At 40.6% G+C, this 18,803-nt stretch overlaps 1 protein-coding gene across 2 annotated transcripts; it reads left to right on the forward strand.

Annotated features, from left to right (window-relative positions):
• The first annotated feature begins 1,848 nt into the window (after positions 1-1,848).
• hdr (hematopoietic death receptor) lies at positions 1,849-18,696 on the forward strand. Of its 2 annotated transcripts, none has more exons than XM_084054819.1 (10): positions 1,849-1,985; positions 7,113-7,302; positions 8,543-8,674; positions 8,799-8,910; positions 9,093-9,184; positions 11,113-11,211; positions 11,947-11,987; positions 13,289-13,615; positions 15,714-15,750; positions 16,460-18,696. In XM_084054819.1, exons 1-10 carry the CDS (start codon positions 1,932-1,934, stop codon positions 16,750-16,752), a joined length of 1,377 nt encoding a protein of 458 aa, XP_083910945.1. In that variant the 5' UTR covers positions 1,849-1,931; the 3' UTR covers positions 16,753-18,696. The 2 variants fall into 2 exon arrangements, with proteins under 2 accessions (XP_083910945.1, XP_083910946.1); XM_084054820.1 differs by having other exon boundaries at positions 13,289-13,399.
• The last annotated feature ends 107 nt before the right edge of the window (positions 18,697-18,803 follow it).

Genomic DNA, 18,803 nt, shown 5'->3' on the forward strand with positions numbered 1-18,803 from the left:
CATGAGGCTGATTTGACAAATTGGTGTTGCGGTTCTTCCTTTGGGAGTGCGCAACTGTGCATGAAAAGTTGGCGGACACGGACAGGGGCGAAAACATCATCTTCTGCGTTCGGACGTCCGGACTGGATCATTTAACGACTATCCATCTCAAGTATTGTTTTAGTGTGGTAGTATATTATACAGTACTAACTTTAGCCTGACTTTAGGCTCTAGGACTACATATTGCTTAGGCCTACGTACTTACTTATTTGCTTAGTATAGGGCCAAACGTATTTAGGGCTAAAATGAAGACTATGTGGTCTGTGTTCAGTTATTGCAACAATGTGTAGTGATTCGTACCAAGCTGTGATCGAACCCCACACTCCCACTCGGCAACCTGAGGCACAAGGCAGAGCTGTTATGGCCGGGTCTTGTCTGGGCCACGACAAAAGCATAAATATCCCCATGTTTTCTCTTTCCTGTTTCAAACTGTCAAAACGACATACTGATGTCAACTGATCAGTGTCTTCCTAATCATTCCACACGTCCTCAGACAATGTCTGTAGCAGATTAACTCACTGCTTCCTGTGTGACTGTATCTCCATGTTACAGACAACTGCATAATAGATAATGTACAACTGACACACATAACAGAAGAACAATTAGTGTTAGAGTTTGTGACATTTCTGATAAACCTGTTTGTGGAAATAACCGTTTATACATTAGGGCTTACTGTCACAGGGCTCTATCTCTACTTGTGGTTATAACTCATTTCCCCCCAGTCAACAGCCATAAAGGGTAGTAGGCTGGCTAATCGTTCCCCTGCCGATCCCTGGCGCCCCCTGTGTTAGTGCCGAAGTGTCCTTGAGCAAGACACCGAACCCCTAATTAATAGCCCTAATTAATAAATAAATGGGGGGAAAAAACTAACAAAAAAACAACAGCAACAACACACCTCTCAATGGTCATTGACAGTTCCATTAAATAAATGCAAGTGAATTGAGCTTTCAATTAACTCTAGGCCCATGGGGAACATGCCCAGACAAGCGCCTTGACCCTTGCAGAGTGGTCAGTGTGGGGCTATTTTTTCTGTCATTTGATGAGGGTTTTCTTTTGACTACAGTTTGCTTCCATTTGTTGTTTCTGTTTGTATTTACAGTTTCATGACTTCACATACCACACACATTGCATTAGCCCGCTTTTAGAAGGCCCTCCAAAACAAGTGCCAGAGGACGGACAACCAGGGTTGCCATATTTTGTGAGAGAAATAAGCAACCAGGTCTAGGAAAACGAGCCCAAAATAAGCAACTGATTGATTGATTGATTGATTGATTGATTGAATACTTAATTAACAGTTTGCAAAAACAAGTACAGGAAAGTACAGTTCAATACAAGGTCTGTTAAGAGGATTTAAAACCCAAGAAAGCACTATGGCTGGTTTCCATTGGGGTCCTTTGTCCTCAATTCATCGAAACATGCGCACTTTAACCCTGATTTGGCCATTTGAAAATAGCCGATCTAATCTGGGAACTAAAACATTTGTTTGTTGTCACATTCTAACAACACAAATGCACCCTGGCACAAAACATTTTCATGAAACATATTTTCGAACCACTGGTTTAAATAACAATAAAAAAATGTGGAAACAAGCCCAAAATAAGTAAGTACACTTTAGAAACAAGCCCAAAAAAACGCAACCCGCAAGTAACTACCAATATGTACAAGCAACTTTACATAAAAACAAGCCCAAAGTCGCTTATATTAAACCGACGTGGCAACACTGCAGACAACCTGATGCCCATAGCAGGGGGCGTGGCTTGATGTTTGCACTCCCGGCGCTGGGAAGAAACTCTTCCAGCATTAGAAACTTTTCACTGGAGAGAGAGAGGTGTTGTGTTGACTTGTTGCGTCCAAATCATTCCTAGAAGACCTGAGTTGGGATGTAGTCGCTGATGATCGTAGCTTTCGACGACTCTTTGGCAGCTATGGGCAGCTCACAGTATATGGTAAGTGGTCATGGTGTTGTTGAGTGGCGGAATGTATGTAATAATCCAAAGTGGAAACATGTAACATTGTTGTTAGCAGTCCGCGGGTGCCGCCGGCGGTGGGCCTACACACTGTGTTGGGACACTATCCCTGATACATGACTGTCATATGGATGAACTTTCTCCCCTTTTGGCCCGTACATATACATAAACGTTCATATTTCCAATATAAACGTTCATATTTCCAATATAAAGTGCTTACCCCATGGCCACAAATGTTACAATTATGTACGGCCCCTCAGAAGTACCCGCATATTTTGTATTGTTCAGTAAAAAGCATTTTAATCAAATCGGTGGCCATTTTCTCCGTATTTTAGCCTATGCTTTCAACTATGCGACCCTATCGGTTGGGAGGTGTATTGCACTCTGATACATTATTTATAACTATGAGAAAATGGCCACCAATCGGATTAAAATGCTTTTTATTGAACAATACGTAAGCTACGGGTACTTCTGAGGGCCCGTACATAATTTTAACATCAGTGGCCATGGAATAAGCACTTTATATTTGAAATCTGAACGTTTATTTAGATGTACGGACCAAAAGGGGGGGGACCAGGTTGAAGTTCATCCATGACGGTCGTGACAGATGACCGTCGTGTGACCCATGGCTAGTGAGAGACGAGAGTGGGATCGTTCCTTCAACCAGAAATGCTTCAGTTTGGAAAGTTAGGAAAGTGAACTTATTCGTTACTTTTACCAGTTTTCCACGAAGTCAAAGAATGTCACATACACACTTGTCACGTTTACTCGTCAAAAGCCAACTCGTGTGGACTGATCGCCTCATGACGTTTTGGCTGGAGTGTGTGACATTCCATTACTATCTGTCTGTCCTCGGCACTGTCGGGGTCAGTAATATTGTAAAAGTACATTTTGTCAGTAGCTGAGAAAGCTGAAAGCAGACGATTAAACGGAATCACAAATAGTGGTAGGCTACGATTGGAATAATAATGTTATGCCACATTATCGTTTTTTATTAGGCCTGCTACTCGTGCCCATTTTATTTTGCCGCTGGCGACAACACAACGTTATTTGTGAAGCACATTTAAGAAAGACAACCGTTGTTGATCAAAGTAGCCACTGTAGAAAAATCAAAACAGCAGAAAAAGGTTGTAATGAGAAAAACGGGACAGAAGAACATGACACAAATGAAAGACAAAAACAGTAGGGCCTATTATCCATCAAGAGGTCAGGGGACTCTGGGTCAACTAACAGTGAAAGGCCAAGGAGACATGAGTCTTGAGTGAAGATTTAAACCCATAACGGACTGGACCGATCTAATATGGAGGTGTAGGCCAGTGGTTCTCAAACTTTTTCATGTTAAGGACCCCCAAATTGACAGTTATTAGCCCACAGACCCCCATTTCAAAAGATATGCCAGGGACCCCCATAAGAGAAGATTTTTTACGGGTCTAGCAGTGATTCTCAACCATTTTAATTTCAAGGACCCCCAGTTTGACATGCATTAGGGCTACAGACCCCCATTTAATGGCATTTCTATCACTTGGACCGCAATTTATATTGTAAAATCTATGTCAATTTAACTCTGAGAGTGTACAAATGGAACCAAATGGACCCGTTTGGACCCCATTTGGTTCCATTTGTACACTCTCAGAGCTACAGACCCATTAGGGTCCATTTGGTGCCTAATCTATCATTTAGCTGGGGACCCCCTGGAACTCCCTCAAGGACCCCTGGGGGTCCCCGGACCCCACTTTGAGAACCAATGGTGTAGGCTATCCCAGAGCCTGGCTGGTCCGCCGACCTCCAAGATCTAACTGGAGTGTGTCTGTGTAGGCCTACGAGATCAGAAAGATAGCCTTTACATTTTTGTATTTTTCAATCAGTTCTGAAATGAGCAGGGAGCGAGGCCAGGAAAGGTTTGATGTGGTCATACTTTTGTTGCTACCTGGTGAGATGTGCAATTGCTTTCTCACAAGCTGCAGTGATGCCTGCCTGGTCAATACCAGTCACAGCAATCAAGCCTAGAAGAAATACAGTACAAGCATGAACTGTCTCATGCTGTCCGGGGGAGATAGGCCTAAAAACCTTGGCCAAGACTAGAGTCTCAACACACATGATAGTGAGTGACGATAGCTGTGTGGACAAAACATGACAGTAGAGGCTACATGATGTAAGTCAGTGCACGCATGCGGCAATACACTACATGTAGGCTTTGTACTAAGCCTGTATTGTATGGCCTTATCATTCATGCGTGAAATGCAGTGTTTTTAATGGCACCCGTCTTTTTTAAACATCTGTGATCGTGCTTGAAAGCTGAATAAACATAAACAAATGCGTGTGCCACCAAGACACCCACTGTCAGAGTGCTCTCATAAGTGGCATCTGGCTTCCCCGAGATGAGAGCTCACTCACAGGCGGATGGGAGAGGTGCAGACAGTCGCTGTCTGTTTGTGATGGCTTGTAAAACCTTCATGTGGTGCATCATGTCGGCCTGGCACTGACTGACACACCGCGTGCAGGCACTTCCAGGCAGGCATGCAGAAGATTAGATCATTAATGCGCGTGGTACTACGCATGTGCGCATAGCACGGTAGGGTGGCACCATGGGCGGCACAGGTAAAAAAAAAAAAAGTTGAGCAATAAGCCTGTTGGGTGTGATCACCGGTCTTGTGACTCGATCTGCCGTATGTGGGTCATAACAGAACTTGAGATTTGTTGTCTGTTGTTAAGCGGGTTAAGCACTGAGTGTAGACTATTGTTTATTTTTCCTGTCTGTTTACTTGTACTGCTATTCACAGAGCAACAGCAGCATTTGTTTTAGCTTTGTAACTAATTATGTCACATTGTGAGCACTTTTGCCCATAGCTACAGTGTGAGTAATTAGAGGGCTTAACCCCCCTGCCATTCCTCATAGATGACCTTTGAACATGCAGCACAGACAGTGGCCTGATCCCATATGCATTCATTCCATTGGTTCAAATATAACAGGGTGGATTTAACACTCAAGTCTCAACACAAACAAGGAAGTTGATCCAGAATGTGACTTAGAAGGCTTCACATTAACTGGTTCTGCTGTGGTTTCCCATGAATGAGATGGAGATTAACTTTGTAAACAAGCAGTTTCTTGTGAGGAGAACTGCTTAATAATCCAAACCTAGACCGATAGCATGTGGCTTAGTTAGTCTTTACTCTTTATGTACATATAGGGGTAGGGGAATTATTCCCCTTGTGTCCAGGGAGTCCCCGGGAATACCTGGACAAAAGGCAGGAATTTCATGGAGGCCATGGCCACCATACCCTCAGTATGCCCCTCCAAAATTGATATGCTCAAGGCCACAGTGGCCTTGATGCCCTGCCCCAGCTGTTTGCACCGTTTCTCCTCTGCTTCTTTTCTGTTAATACGTTTTTGAAACACCGGTGTCTTGTTGAGATTCTCAAGTCTTATCGGGCAACGTAAAGTGAAATAATATTAGAACCCCAAACTATCTTTATTTCAAAATACCTTTATTTTGGGGACGCAGATGGCCTCGTGGTTAAGACGCACACCAGGCCGTTTTGCCAGATTCTGTGAGAGAAACAAGCAACCAGGTCTAGGACAACCAGCCCAAAAGAAGCGACTATGGGCCACATTTTTAACACTTTAACATATACATCAGCTATTTGAAAATAGCAGATCTACAAGCTCACAACGCGTCGCGATGCGACGCGTTGTGAGCTTGTTGATCGGCTATTTTCAAATAAAATCTTGCAGTGAAATTATAATAAGCAGATCTGGCAACCCTGACACCAGGGCCGCCGGAATCATAAACGCCTGGGGGGACTTTACAGGGGCGCGGTCAGACAGTGATGTCACAATCTTCACTGTCAAGTCCATGGTTATATTACACTCTTCCTTTTTGGAGTTTAATTAACTAAGCACTTTAATATGTTGTTAGTTGACAGTTATAAGTTGCTCTTATGAAGGCCAAGAATGCCTAGATTGTAAATGTAATTTTCTGACTGTCTATTTTAGGGAAAATCAAGCCTATAAAATCTAGTCTATAAATCAAGTCTATAAAATAAAGCTTGAGAGATAAGTTACTTCAGTAGTGCCGATTTAAAAAGAGATGGAGATTTTGCACCTGTAGGAGTGCAGAGTGACAAAGATACCATGATTTATTTGCTCTTGAACATCTTTCTAGTCTAAACAACAGTATCTATGTATGTCATCACTTTGCATTGGTGCGTGTAAATAGGCCAAACAACATCTGGGCGAGATCGCTGGTTAACTTGTGTAGTAGCCCAGTGTGTAGTGTCACATGAGAGTGAAACTTGTTTCTATCATTTTAAACCCAAAAATTGAACATTTTAATAACCTTTACACATTAGGATATTTTGTGAAATGAAGATCTCTTTTTATTTATTTCATACTATTTAAAAATAAAATAATCTGTAACACTTCAATGAATTATTATTTCCATGGACTTTAAATAATATCGTTTTATTTGCTTGCCCTTGCATTTGGCCTTCATGCCCTCAAAGGCCAAGTGGCTTTGCTAAATGCTACCATTTGCTACCATTTTGCTAAATTATGACATTCTGGGCCTCCTTGACAGGATGTTTTCCCAGTCATAGAGCATGGAAAGATGAGGGAACAGTTGCAAGATCATTAAAAAAAACAATTTTCAGTTAACCCATTGAGACCTGGAACTGTCTCATTTTTAGATTTGAGCTAAAAGGCATTATTTTTACACTTTGGGCTATTTTTGAAAAATCGTGAAAATGTGTGCAAATCTTTGAATATATATATATTTTTAAAGCGAACATTTTTAACTAAAATCTTTGCTTCTGGGGGTCCCTGGTACAAAATATTTTGATGGGGTTCGCGGCCAGATACATATCATTTTGGGGGTCCTTGACATGAAAAAGATTGAGCACCACTGATATAGAAACATACGTTTTTCAGAAAACTGTTGGGATTTAGGAGACGTGTAGAATCGGCTTCAGGTCTCAATGGGTTAAAAAAAACAATTTTCAGTTAAGAACAAAACAAGAGAATCTCAAAGCGTCTCGCCTCAAATTAGCCCAATATGAAGGAATCAAAACTACAAATGTGTGTCACTAATCTCCCAACGTTTCTCCCAGGTCATTTTCACGTTAATCTGGGTCCTCAAACTGACGACGGCGGCGGCGACACCGTCACGGTCGAACACTGGATTGGCTGAAGGAGGCGAGCAAGGTGACGCCGGTGATGCCAGAAGCAGGCTGCGGCGGCACACCTGCAGAGAAACGGAGTACCAGGACAAAGACATCTGCTGCCTAAAGTGCCCAGCTGGTGAGCCACATGGAACCACGCTCAATCATCAACGTCCACCGAGACACAGAGCATTGTCACCAGCTCAAATCCATCACGAGAGCCCATAGCCTAATGGCCAGAGGCCGTTATTTAGACTAAGTGGTGTTGACAATCGGTTGAACGTTCTCGGTGTCGTGCGTGTGTGTCTAAATCTGTGTCTAAATCCCAACAGTATTCTGAAAAAAAGCCTATGTTTCTATATCAGTGGTGCTCAAACTTTCGCATGTCAAGGACCCCCAAAATTATATGTATTTGGCCGCTGACCCCCATCTCAAAATATTTTGTTCCGGGGGGTCCCAGAAGCAAAGATTTGAGTTGAAAATGTTTGCTTTAAAAATATATATATTAAAAGATTTGCGCACATTTTCACGATTTTTCAAAAATCGCAGATCCACAAGCTCGTAGCGCGGCACTCGGTGCCGCGCTATGAGCTTGTAGATCTGCTATTTTTGAATAGCCAAAGTGTAAAATAATGCTTTTTTAGCTCAAATGAAAAAGTGACACAGATGCGTTCCAGGTCTTAATGGGTTAATCAAATCTCGTTCCTCACATTTTGTCCTCCTCTCTACTCTACCCTCAATTGTTGTTTTTCCTTCTTTACCCGATCATCCAGTTTCACCTTTCTGAGCATTACACTGTAGAATCCTGAGTGTTCATTTAACTCTGTGTACATTCTGTGAATACACTCAAGAGTGTATTCTACTCTCTGTCAGAGTTAAATTAACAATACGCATTTGACTGTATGGGCCTACGCTTTGCTTGTTCGTGTAACATTTGTGCAGTATTAATTCATATTATAGGATTCAGGCTTAGTTACTATTATATGGAATAGTGCGTGTTTCTTTTCACGTGTCCTTGTACTCTTAGTTGTGTGTACTTTGTGTAATCTAGGATTTGATGCCCATTTCTTCTGTTGCACTCTGGGTAAAACTATCAGCAAAATGCCTTATATGTAAAGTGGTTTGAAAGACATCAATAGAGGTCATCATATCAGGGAATTACTGATATCTCATTTAAAAATAACACCGCCATACAGAAATAATGTATTTGTTTTGTTAGTGAATTCCTTATAAACACTGATAACCAATTATTTCGTAGTGGTGTGTCACAGATGGGGGTCCGTGGCCTACTGATATTGTTGGCATGTGACATTGTTGAATGACAAAGTATAAATCAAGCTTTAAAAAACACCACACTGAGTGACAATGTATTTGAACAGGTACTCATGTGCAGTCATCGTGCACTACAACAGGAGAGAAAGGCATTTGTGAGGATTGTGACTTTGGCACGTACACGGAACATGAAAACGGCCTGCAGAGACAGTGTTTGAAGTGCACCAACTGTCGTTCAGGTAATTTTGCTAGATAGATTTTACATTATTCATCACTAGTGAGTGAAAAGAAAAATCTACACTTAAACTTTTATTAGTGCTCAAATCCTCAAAGCATCAGCGTAAAACTTTTTTCTCCTTTCAGACCAGCATGTTGTAAGGCCATGTACATCCATCCAGAACACTGAATGCCAGTGCAAACCAGGGACGTTTTGTGCCCCTGATCAGGCATGCGAGATCTGCAAAAAGTGTTCAAGGTGAGCTAACGGGATGGAGAATATAGAACAGGCCCTCCAGTTATTTCATTCAAATGAATCATGGGAGAATATTCCTTTTTATGGCAACCATTTCTCAAATGTAATGTGCTCCTCAGGCGACCTTAGCCGTTGTAATGATTTTTGTGCCTTCGTTTTGTCTTTTCCTCGTGCTTTCAAACTAGATGTCGAGAAGGTGAAGTGAAGGTGAGGAACTGTACTGCTACCGCCAACACAGTCTGCAAGAAAACACCATCCAGCCCCAGCACTGGCTCAGGTACAACACCATCTAATTTGGAAATGTATAATCATCGCCTCTGTTCCAAAGCAAACTTACTATTATGCTCCCTTTGTACACTTGAGGCTTTATGACACACCTGTCGGCACACAAGAAATTGCTAACTTTTCATTAGCTAAAGAAATCACACATCTCTTGATTCCTTTTCTGTGAAAGGAATACCTTTCTGCTACAATGATAGATATTGGAGAGCCAGCCACACAGGTTACACACATCAATTACTGAGACATGAGACCGATAGTGGATAAGCACCGTGAGAAATGTTGAAAAGAATAATAATACACAGAGTTGTATATTAATGCCGGTGCTACACCAGACGCATCAATACGCATCCATGCGTGGAATTTACATCTGGAAGGCTCCAATTGATGTCCATCGTACCAGATACACCAGATGTGTAGAGAGCATGTGCCCTGCTAAAATAGGAATGGAGTCTATTTTTCCCCTTTTGCACATGTGTATATATTATAGTTTGGTATATCCACTTATTTTCATTGTATATTATGTCACCAAAGATATGAATGACAATAGCCTATATTTTATCAAAGTAAAAGCATTTTACCGGCCTGGGCCGTAGCGTGACGGTCCAGGCACCCTAGGCTGCAATGCCAGCCCGACAGCGTGTCGCGGGTTCGACTCCCGTTCCCGACGACCTTTGCTGCTTGTCACCCCCCCCATCTCTCTCCCCATGTCATGTCAGCCTACTTTCCCTATCCCTCTATAAATAAAGGCATAACCCCCCCAAAAAAATACAAAAAAATAAAAGCGTTTCCAGATCACCTTTGTTAGTCTTTCAGGCTCATTGTCAGGAAAGCTCAATTGTGTTTCTACCTATCAAAACAGTTGGAAGAACGTATCAACAAGTGAAGGCTCTGATGTAGCCTAGAAAGACCCACCCATATGTATTCATAAGTGGTCGCTGTTTCTCGAGTCCAAACTCAAACTTTATTCATTTATAAAGCACATTTACCAGTCCAAGGTTGGCCAAAAAGTGCTATAAAACTTCCTGGTGTAGCAGATAGAATTTACAAGTGTTATATTTTCACGGGCTGCTCACAAGTCACAAATAAAAATATATAGGAAAGACATTAAAGGGGGTGTAAGTGATTATTATTATCATTACTACAAGTATTTAATAGTTCTATATTCATTCCTAATTGTAATTATTTTCTATTGAGTGTTTGTTCAGTAAGAGGGACTGTCTCTCCAGCTCTGTAGTAAACAGAAAGTAGGTCAGGATACCAATTTCATCCAATCATGAGAAAGAACCCATACAGGATAAACAAATAAAATAGTAGGTGATGAAACAAAAACAAAAAAAGTGCAGACTTTGTACACCATAAAATTCAAACACGTGGGTTCTCTCTCCTGATTGGATGAAATTGTTGACCCAATTGAAAGTGTATTAAAGAGCTGGAGAGATAGGGAAACCCTGTTACTGAACAAACACTCCATGGCAATGATTATAATATAAGAATATAGCGCTTTAACCTTTTATAACAAAAAAACATTTAGTTTTAACCAAAAATATCACTTCAATTCAAATACACATGTAGACAATGTATGCAATGTTATGGTCCTTTTGGCATTTAAAATATTGTAATATTTATTGTTGATGTAGAATAATCCTGTCCTACTTTGGGCTAGTTTAGTTCTCTAATACTACCAACATACATTCTACAAATGTAGAATATAAGATGTTTGGATTTCTTTACTTTATTTCCCCCCTGAAATGGACAATAATAGGAATGCCATCACCATCTGCTTTCTTCTAAAACTATACAGTATAGAAGAATTGATATAGTAAGTTGCTGCAAACGGATTGTAATTGTGACGTCATTTGCAGCCATGAGCCATCACTTAGTAGTAGTAATGGATGCTGATTATTTCTTGTGCTCAATCAACAGTTGCTGTGATAATTATATCCCTGGCACTACTGGTTGCTGTGGTTTTGGTGGTTGCCTTGGTATGTCTTTGGAAGAGACGGAGACATCAAACACAGACGGGTAAGAATCAGAATCCTTTTTTTTTTAACATGCCGGCTAGTTGCTGACTGGCTAGTGTGTTGACCACATCATGGCAATATTTTCTGGAGACCTGTGTTAATTGTATTTAATTTGATTTATAATTTACTTTGGTTCTTACCTGTACCTCCCCTGAGTTTCACTCTTACTGCTGTTACGACTATTGTATCTTATCTTATCTGATCTTTTCTGATCCCCAATTGTCTAAATAAAGTAGAAAAGGTAATACATTTCAGAATCTGTTTTCTGCAAATGAGTGTGACCAATTGGGAATTTGGCAATGCCTTTCTAAATTGGCTTGAACAAATTAGACATTTATTAATTGTCATGGTACTGCATACACGCACGCTGTGATACAAATAATTCTCGAGTCTTATAGTGCAGGTGAGGACTTCGGGTCAACTTTTACAACTGTGTTTGACCTTCTTGAAAGTTAAATCCATTTGTGGCTAGCTTTGGTGTTAATAGTTATTTGGTTCATATAAAAGTGCATAACCCTTCTTTTTATCGTAGCTGCGTTCTTCCTTCTGAAAATCAGTTTCTATGGAAACCGCTACAGCAGAAACAGAATCTTATGAAAAGAAAAATATTTATAAAAAATTTTAGTCCTAAAAATAGATGCATGTAAATGTTAAATGCAACAATATGAAAATTGTGTTTGTCATTGGTTTATTTCCTTAGCGTGCCCTCACTCACTCCACAGTTCCTCTCTCACAGGTTCCCAGAGTGATAGAAATGACAGTCTGAAGGTTGTCGTGGTGAGTAACTCATTTTATATTTTCAAACTTCAGCTTGACTCTCTTATCCATAGCAATTTAAAACAAAGAGCATGGGCAGAATAACCTTGATCTCCTAGATAAGTGTCCACCCTAAGATTGGGAGGTTTCTTATCCATAGCAATTTAAAACAAGAGCATGGACAGAATAACCTTGATCTCCTAGATACTGTAGGTGTCCACCCTAAGATTGGGAGGTTGGGGGTTCAATCCCTGGCAGAGTCATACCAATAACTATTAAAATGGTACCTTAATGCCCACTGCTTGGCACTCAGCATCAGGGGTTGGATTGGGGGTTAAGTCCCTATGACATACTAGCATCATGTACTTGTACATCAAGCTGCCTCATGCTAAGGAGATAAGAGATGAGCTCCTGACCCATAGGCCACATGGTTGGGGAACCGTTGATTCCCAAGGCTACTTACCTGCTTATTTTGTTTTGATGGACTTGGTACAAGGCTAAGCTGCTTTTTATTACAGATTGAGAAAGCAACCTTTTATCTAAAAACGTAAGACTAGATTTTAAAGGGGAGAAAGACATCCACAAATATCACAAGTGGCAATGTACAGTATAGGTGCCATGTGGAGGAGGAATGGGGAGTTGGTTTTGGGTTTCTGTAGCTGGTAATGATACGCCATGAACCAAGGACTTATAATATGAAAGACATTTTGTTGCACCAAATTTGATCCAGCACATCAGTTTCACCTTGTGATGACCGGTGTCCGAACATCATTCTAGAACATTTATTTATTTATTGAGTATGAATTATTCAAAGGGACAAAATCTGTGGGAAGAGTGTATTATGAATATGGTGGACTTAGTGGTGGCAAATGAGTTGTCCATGAAGAGATGCCTCTCTGGGTTCAGTTTGATGACTGTACAATAAATTGGTCAGGAGATGATGTTTAAATGTAGAATGTTTGTTCTGTTGGTGGCACGAGAGAAAAGGTCATGAGGCCTCAAAATGTGCTGTGTGAATAGGGGATATTGTCCTCTATCAGCATGCCAAGTTTCATAAAAGTGACCAATCGGTTCTATGGGCTGCCATAGACATCCTTTGGAATAAATTCCACACAAAAAAACGACACTGGCCTTGAAATCATACATCAGCACAGTTATGCTAAGACGTTGGCTGTAGGAGATATATGCCCAATTTAAAGCTACTACTTTACTGGTACAGTAGCATCATTTCAGTAGGCATTATACCACCCTGTCAAGCCATCTACATTAGGAGTCTCGAACTGACTAGACAGGATTGCTCCATCCTTATCCCTCCTCTCTAGGACAAAATGACGTCTGCTCCTTCCACGGAGGAGAGTCAGAACAGGCAAAACCACGCGATGACACGCGAAGACGACAGGCTGTGCCTGCTCCCTCAGCACTGCCAGCGAGCGGTGAGGGCAGCCGGCCCCACTGGCAAACCGTCAGGCCTCGAGGAAGACGAGGACACCGGGTTGGGGGACAGCCTGGCCAACACTGCCAGTAACTCGCAAAGCAGCCTCCTCTCCAGCCAGCTTCCCAGTGCACCCGCTCCTCCCCCATGCTCTACTACCTATTACCTCCCGATATACTCACCCCAGCCCAGCTACGTGGTCCCCCGGCAGCTGAGGGTGAGAGCAGCAGCATCCATGCATGCTTGTCTTCACTCTGCCTGCCTGCCTGCCTACCTACCCAACTACTTACCTACCTAACTACCTACCTACCTACCTACTTACTACCTACAGTACTTACCTGCTAGGGCTGGGCGATATGACTTCAAATCAATATCATGATTATTTCAAACTTGCCTCGATTACTATTAATGAATGATTATTTTAGAAAAATAAAATGGTGAAAATAGCTGATCTACAGGCTCACAACGCGTTGCGATGTGACGCGTTGTTAGCTTGCAGATCAGCTATTTTTGTGCATCACCATTGTACATATAATTTTGGTTAATTGCCCAGCCCTACACCTATCTATTTGTGTCAATCATGCTGCCCTACTATCTTTCTACTAAACAGTTTTCTCCCATTCTATACTTTTTAAAGTTCTCTCTAACTTTCAACAACCTCCAGTTAAGCTCTCTCTGTAGTTGATGGCTGTTCTCTACTCCTCAACACACTTCAATCTCACTTATACGTCATGCCATGTACTCTATGTACGCATTCCTGTGTCTTTCGCTCTCTAACTGCACTGTAAGGCCCAATCCAGGTCAGGACTGCTTTGAACATAATAACTTAGTTTTTATTCACATACATTCTTAAAGAGTTTGATTTGTAGTTTATTTATTGTAATGTAATCATTTTATGCCAATGTTTACAAACATTACCAACACACAAACAAATATTACGGTATTTGTTTGTGTGTTGGTAATGGCAAAATACCACAAATATAGTTTACAAATGATGTGTGTGTTGTATAGTGTCATTCTATCAACAGCTGAGTCAATCATATAGAGAATATATATATTATTATTTTTATTTTATTTCTTTGGTGGTGGGGCTAGCCCCATAACAACTTCACCCCCACCACCACCACCAACCTTTAACAACTGCAACCCCCCCCCCCCCCTCCCGACCCCCAATGCTTGCCCTCTCTGCCTTTTTAACAGCAGACTTCCCGAGGTCTGTCTGGTTAGGTTATACTGGTCTGGCTGACCCCTTACTCTGATTCCTCTCCATTCCGCCCCCCCAATCAATCAAACAACCAATCAATAAATCAATCATCACGTACAACCATTTGATTCATTAAAATGCTGTGCAATATTCTTTACATAAAAGTGAACGGTAAAAGATTGTTCTGAAATTGGGTTGCTATACATTTACGGGCGTTAGTGGCTCAGTGGAATAGTGGTCGCCAAATTGAAAGGTTCCTGGTTTGTTGGTATTGTGTCTTTGACCCATCTGCTCATCGGCCATTAACTGCCAATTACTTAGGATGGTTTATATTCCAAGTATGCAAACGTATTTGGCCATGTAGCTTCACCTTACCATTTAAAAAAGATCTGACCGTAAAACGAGATACATTTGAATAAAAGCTGTTAAAGCTCATTAAAATTAAATGGAATTCTAGATCATAGAATTAGGAATAGCAGGGACATAAAGTGCAGTTTTATTTACATATAGGTTATCTGGGTCAAACCTTTCTAGACCCTGTAGGAATATACCTAAAATTCACCAGGCCAAATAAATGTGTATGGCTTAGTAAGTTCAATGAGATACAATTTTAAGTATTGAAATTGAAGTAATAGGTGACCTAATTGCTAGCCAGAACTACACCAAAATATCAATGAGCTACTAGGATCAAGCTGTTCTTTGGTAATTGGTTTATTTATCTATGACTAGACTGAGCTCTAGAAGTTCAAATCAGAATGTCAACACTTGTTATGCAAACACAATTGCTGATGCTGTTATAACAACGTATTTTATATAACCTTTTTCTCGACTGATGAGTAGTATTTTCTTTTTTTCCCCCTTTCTTTTATGAAAGCAAAACTTTTAAAGAAGTGCCCATTGGATTACATTGAATCATATTATTAAACAATTTATAATGTTAATATAGTGAAGGACTTTCTGATCATTGGGTACTAACATGTTAAGTAACCGTAAAATTCATAGGTGTTTTTTTTTCACAATTCATGACAATGGCAAAATATGAGTAAACTGTAGATCTCAGAGTAGATGGAACTGTATTAATGTTTACCATTTGCTTTTATTTCTTTTGCAGGACGATGACCCGATTCCATCGCTCATTCCTTTGAATGGTACGATAATATCCCTTTCACTCCCTCCTTACTGTCCACTTACAGATGTTATATCGTCGCTTGTGACACGTCATGAGCTTGTAGATCGGCTATTTTTGTGACACTGTAATGTGACGAAGTACGGTATTAATTTACAAAGAAAAACATAAAAAGTTGAAAAGGAGATACTAGGTTTCTACAACAGAACTGTTTCTGTCTCTTCATGGTTGTTAATTTCAAATTTATTAATTAATTTTGACAGTGGAGAAAGCTAGCTAGGTAAAAGGTAACCGGTTATCATGACAAAATAACACATTTATGGATTTGTCAGTAATCTGACAAATCTATTAATATGCTTTTGATGGGAATATTCAAAGGGAAGACGAGTTTTGTTGTTTTTAGAATTAACTCTGTTTTGCTGCAAGATATGAATATGCATATCGTCACTGTCGGGAGGAAACCTTGTAGGTCCAAAACCCTTACTTCCAATGATCCAATACAATTATTATAAAGGGAAAATCTTTTCTTAATGCGTCTCATATTGGTTAAATATTCTATATTAAAATTGGCTAAGGGTCACACTCATGTCACTATAATTCAGCCATAACCATATAAGGAGTTCCCAATGCAGCTCTACCAGACAGCAACGATAACGTAGAATGCACCAATTGCTCTAAATTAAAGAATGCTTAATGGAAATGTCTTTCTAATTTTTTTTGTTTGTGGTCAGGCGAGGAGTCTCTGAAGAAATGTTTTGAATACTTTGAGGACTTGGACGTGGACTATCACAAGAGGTTCTTTAGACATCTGGGCATTAATGACAACCTGATCAAAAGCAAAGACCACCTCCACCACGAGGACAGGATCCATGAACTATTGAACGTCTGGATGGAGAAGGTCGGCAAAGACGCCAGCTTAAATCACCTACTGAAAGCACTGCTTACTTTTAACCAAAGACTAACGGCCGAAAATGTCATAGCCAAAGCCGTCGCCGGTGGTTATTATGAACGTGAGCGGGAGTGAGCGAACGGTGAATTCCTTTCACCCTCGGAAAATGGATGGAAACGTGCGCGTGAGTCATGCTATTCTCAGGTACTTGCTGCAGCAGGCCTGTGGGCTGAATCATTCCCTGAAAAGCGCAGGACATGTCATGCAGGCTCAAGGCTGGCAGCTGTAGAGCTTTTCCGCGTGAATAGTGATTCTTAAATGTATAAACTGGAAACAAAAGGGAGGAGTGTATACACTGAAATGCATTGCTGTGACGCTTCTACTCTTGCACCAGAAGGACATAGTATTGTACTGTAGACGAGCTGTTATTATCAAGAGATGCACTGAGCCCTGCAGCTTTGACTCTTTTAAGATGGCTCCTATACATACAGGGCCACAGGAGGGCATTGGTCACCTTCCTTTACAAGCACTCTTTATTAGTAAGAGCCTGAATGTAGTTTATTCTCTTTTACTAATGGTCATTTATTATTTATTTTACTCTCCACCTGCATAATTTAATTTTCCCCGGGGCCATGCTGGAATCGCTGATGATGTATTTAATTGTGCATATTTATTTGCTAGTTTACAGCCATTTATGTGACTTCTGCACAAATGCTGCGGCTGCCTCTTATTTGCTTGAGCAAAGGGACAGAGGGCTCCCAGTAACGTTGTGTTAATGAAAAAGTCATAATGGTACTGACTGAGCGAGTGAACATGCAACGCGTCACTTCTGACTTCTACGGCCATGAGTCAAGACGCTGTTCCTTTGTGTCAGGCAAACCTCTTGACAGTATGTCATGCCTTACCGCATGAGGCGCATCATGGCATCGTTAATGTACGTTCTTTTGAATTAAATGCTATGTGAATGTAAATTGTGATTAGGTGTAGTGATGAATGTGATGATGGCATTGCATCATCCTCGTTTGTCAGACTGTGTAGTACATAGTTCCCTCTAGTGGATAAACAGCAGTGTTTCCACAGAGATTCAGCCGTAACAGTGGGTTAGGACCGGGACAGTGGTTCCCAAACTATGGGCCGGGACCAATCCTAGAGTCAAAGAACCATTTTTATTTTTATTTTCTCCATTTCTTTTTTATCTAAAAAGATTTCCCCCCAAAATTCTGATGATTCAAAGAATTTCAGAAAGAAGAAAAACAGAATTCAAACAAATTCCATGACAAAAAAATTATAATATATATATATATATATATATATATTAGATCTACAAGTTCACATTGCATCATGACATGTGAGCTTGTATGGACTATTAGCACTATTTTTGAAATGGGGCTTATAAGTTATTAATTTATAATGTGTGTGTGTGTACGTTTGCGTCCCGGGGTGACACCAAATGTATCTTTTGGGTCCAGAGCTGAAAAGGTTCGGGAACCCCTGGGTTAGGAAACGAGACATTTCTTTGAATGTCCTAAATGGCATTTCTATTATGATTCCTGCTGTTTGTTACAAGTCCCGACTATCACCATCAACACAAGTGGGATAATGGGAACATAATCGAGCTCCAATGTGCGTTTGGTCAATAGGCTACAAAATTAAGATGGCTGGTTCATTGTGTTACATTAAGAGTGAGGGCCCATAGACACGTTTCCACTAATATGAGGTTTACAATAGACACATTATAATACCCATACAAGAGTGGGTGTCTTGGTGTTGCATCAAACCCATCCATGACTGGAGCACCATAATTGCTACATTGCTTCTCAAATTCGAGCAGTTTACTGTTTTCTTTTTTTTAAATAGAACATTGCCTGTTCATGTTTATTGTCTTTGTTGCGTCCATTACTTTTCATGTTCTCTGTACCTATGGTAGTCGCAAGTATATCATTCCAATAATTGTATTTTCTAAGCTGCCGTCTGAGAGAATAAAGTACAGTGTGTGTGTATGTTTGTTTGCACAAAAATAAATTATGCCATTTAAATAGCCTACAGCTTTTCTGGGGTTATTTGTATTTATGTACTGTCTACGTGTGGTGCTTGTGTTTGTGCCTGTATGTGTCGGCCCGCGTGTATAGTCGGTGCAATATTGTCTGTTTCTGTATCGGCATGTATGACAATGTTTGACAGTGGAT

Source organism: Gymnoscopelus microlampas (genome assembly GCF_963454915.1).
Source record: "Gymnoscopelus microlampas genome assembly, chromosome: 4".
Classification (NCBI taxonomy): domain Eukaryota; kingdom Metazoa; phylum Chordata; class Actinopteri; order Myctophiformes; family Myctophidae; genus Gymnoscopelus; species Gymnoscopelus microlampas.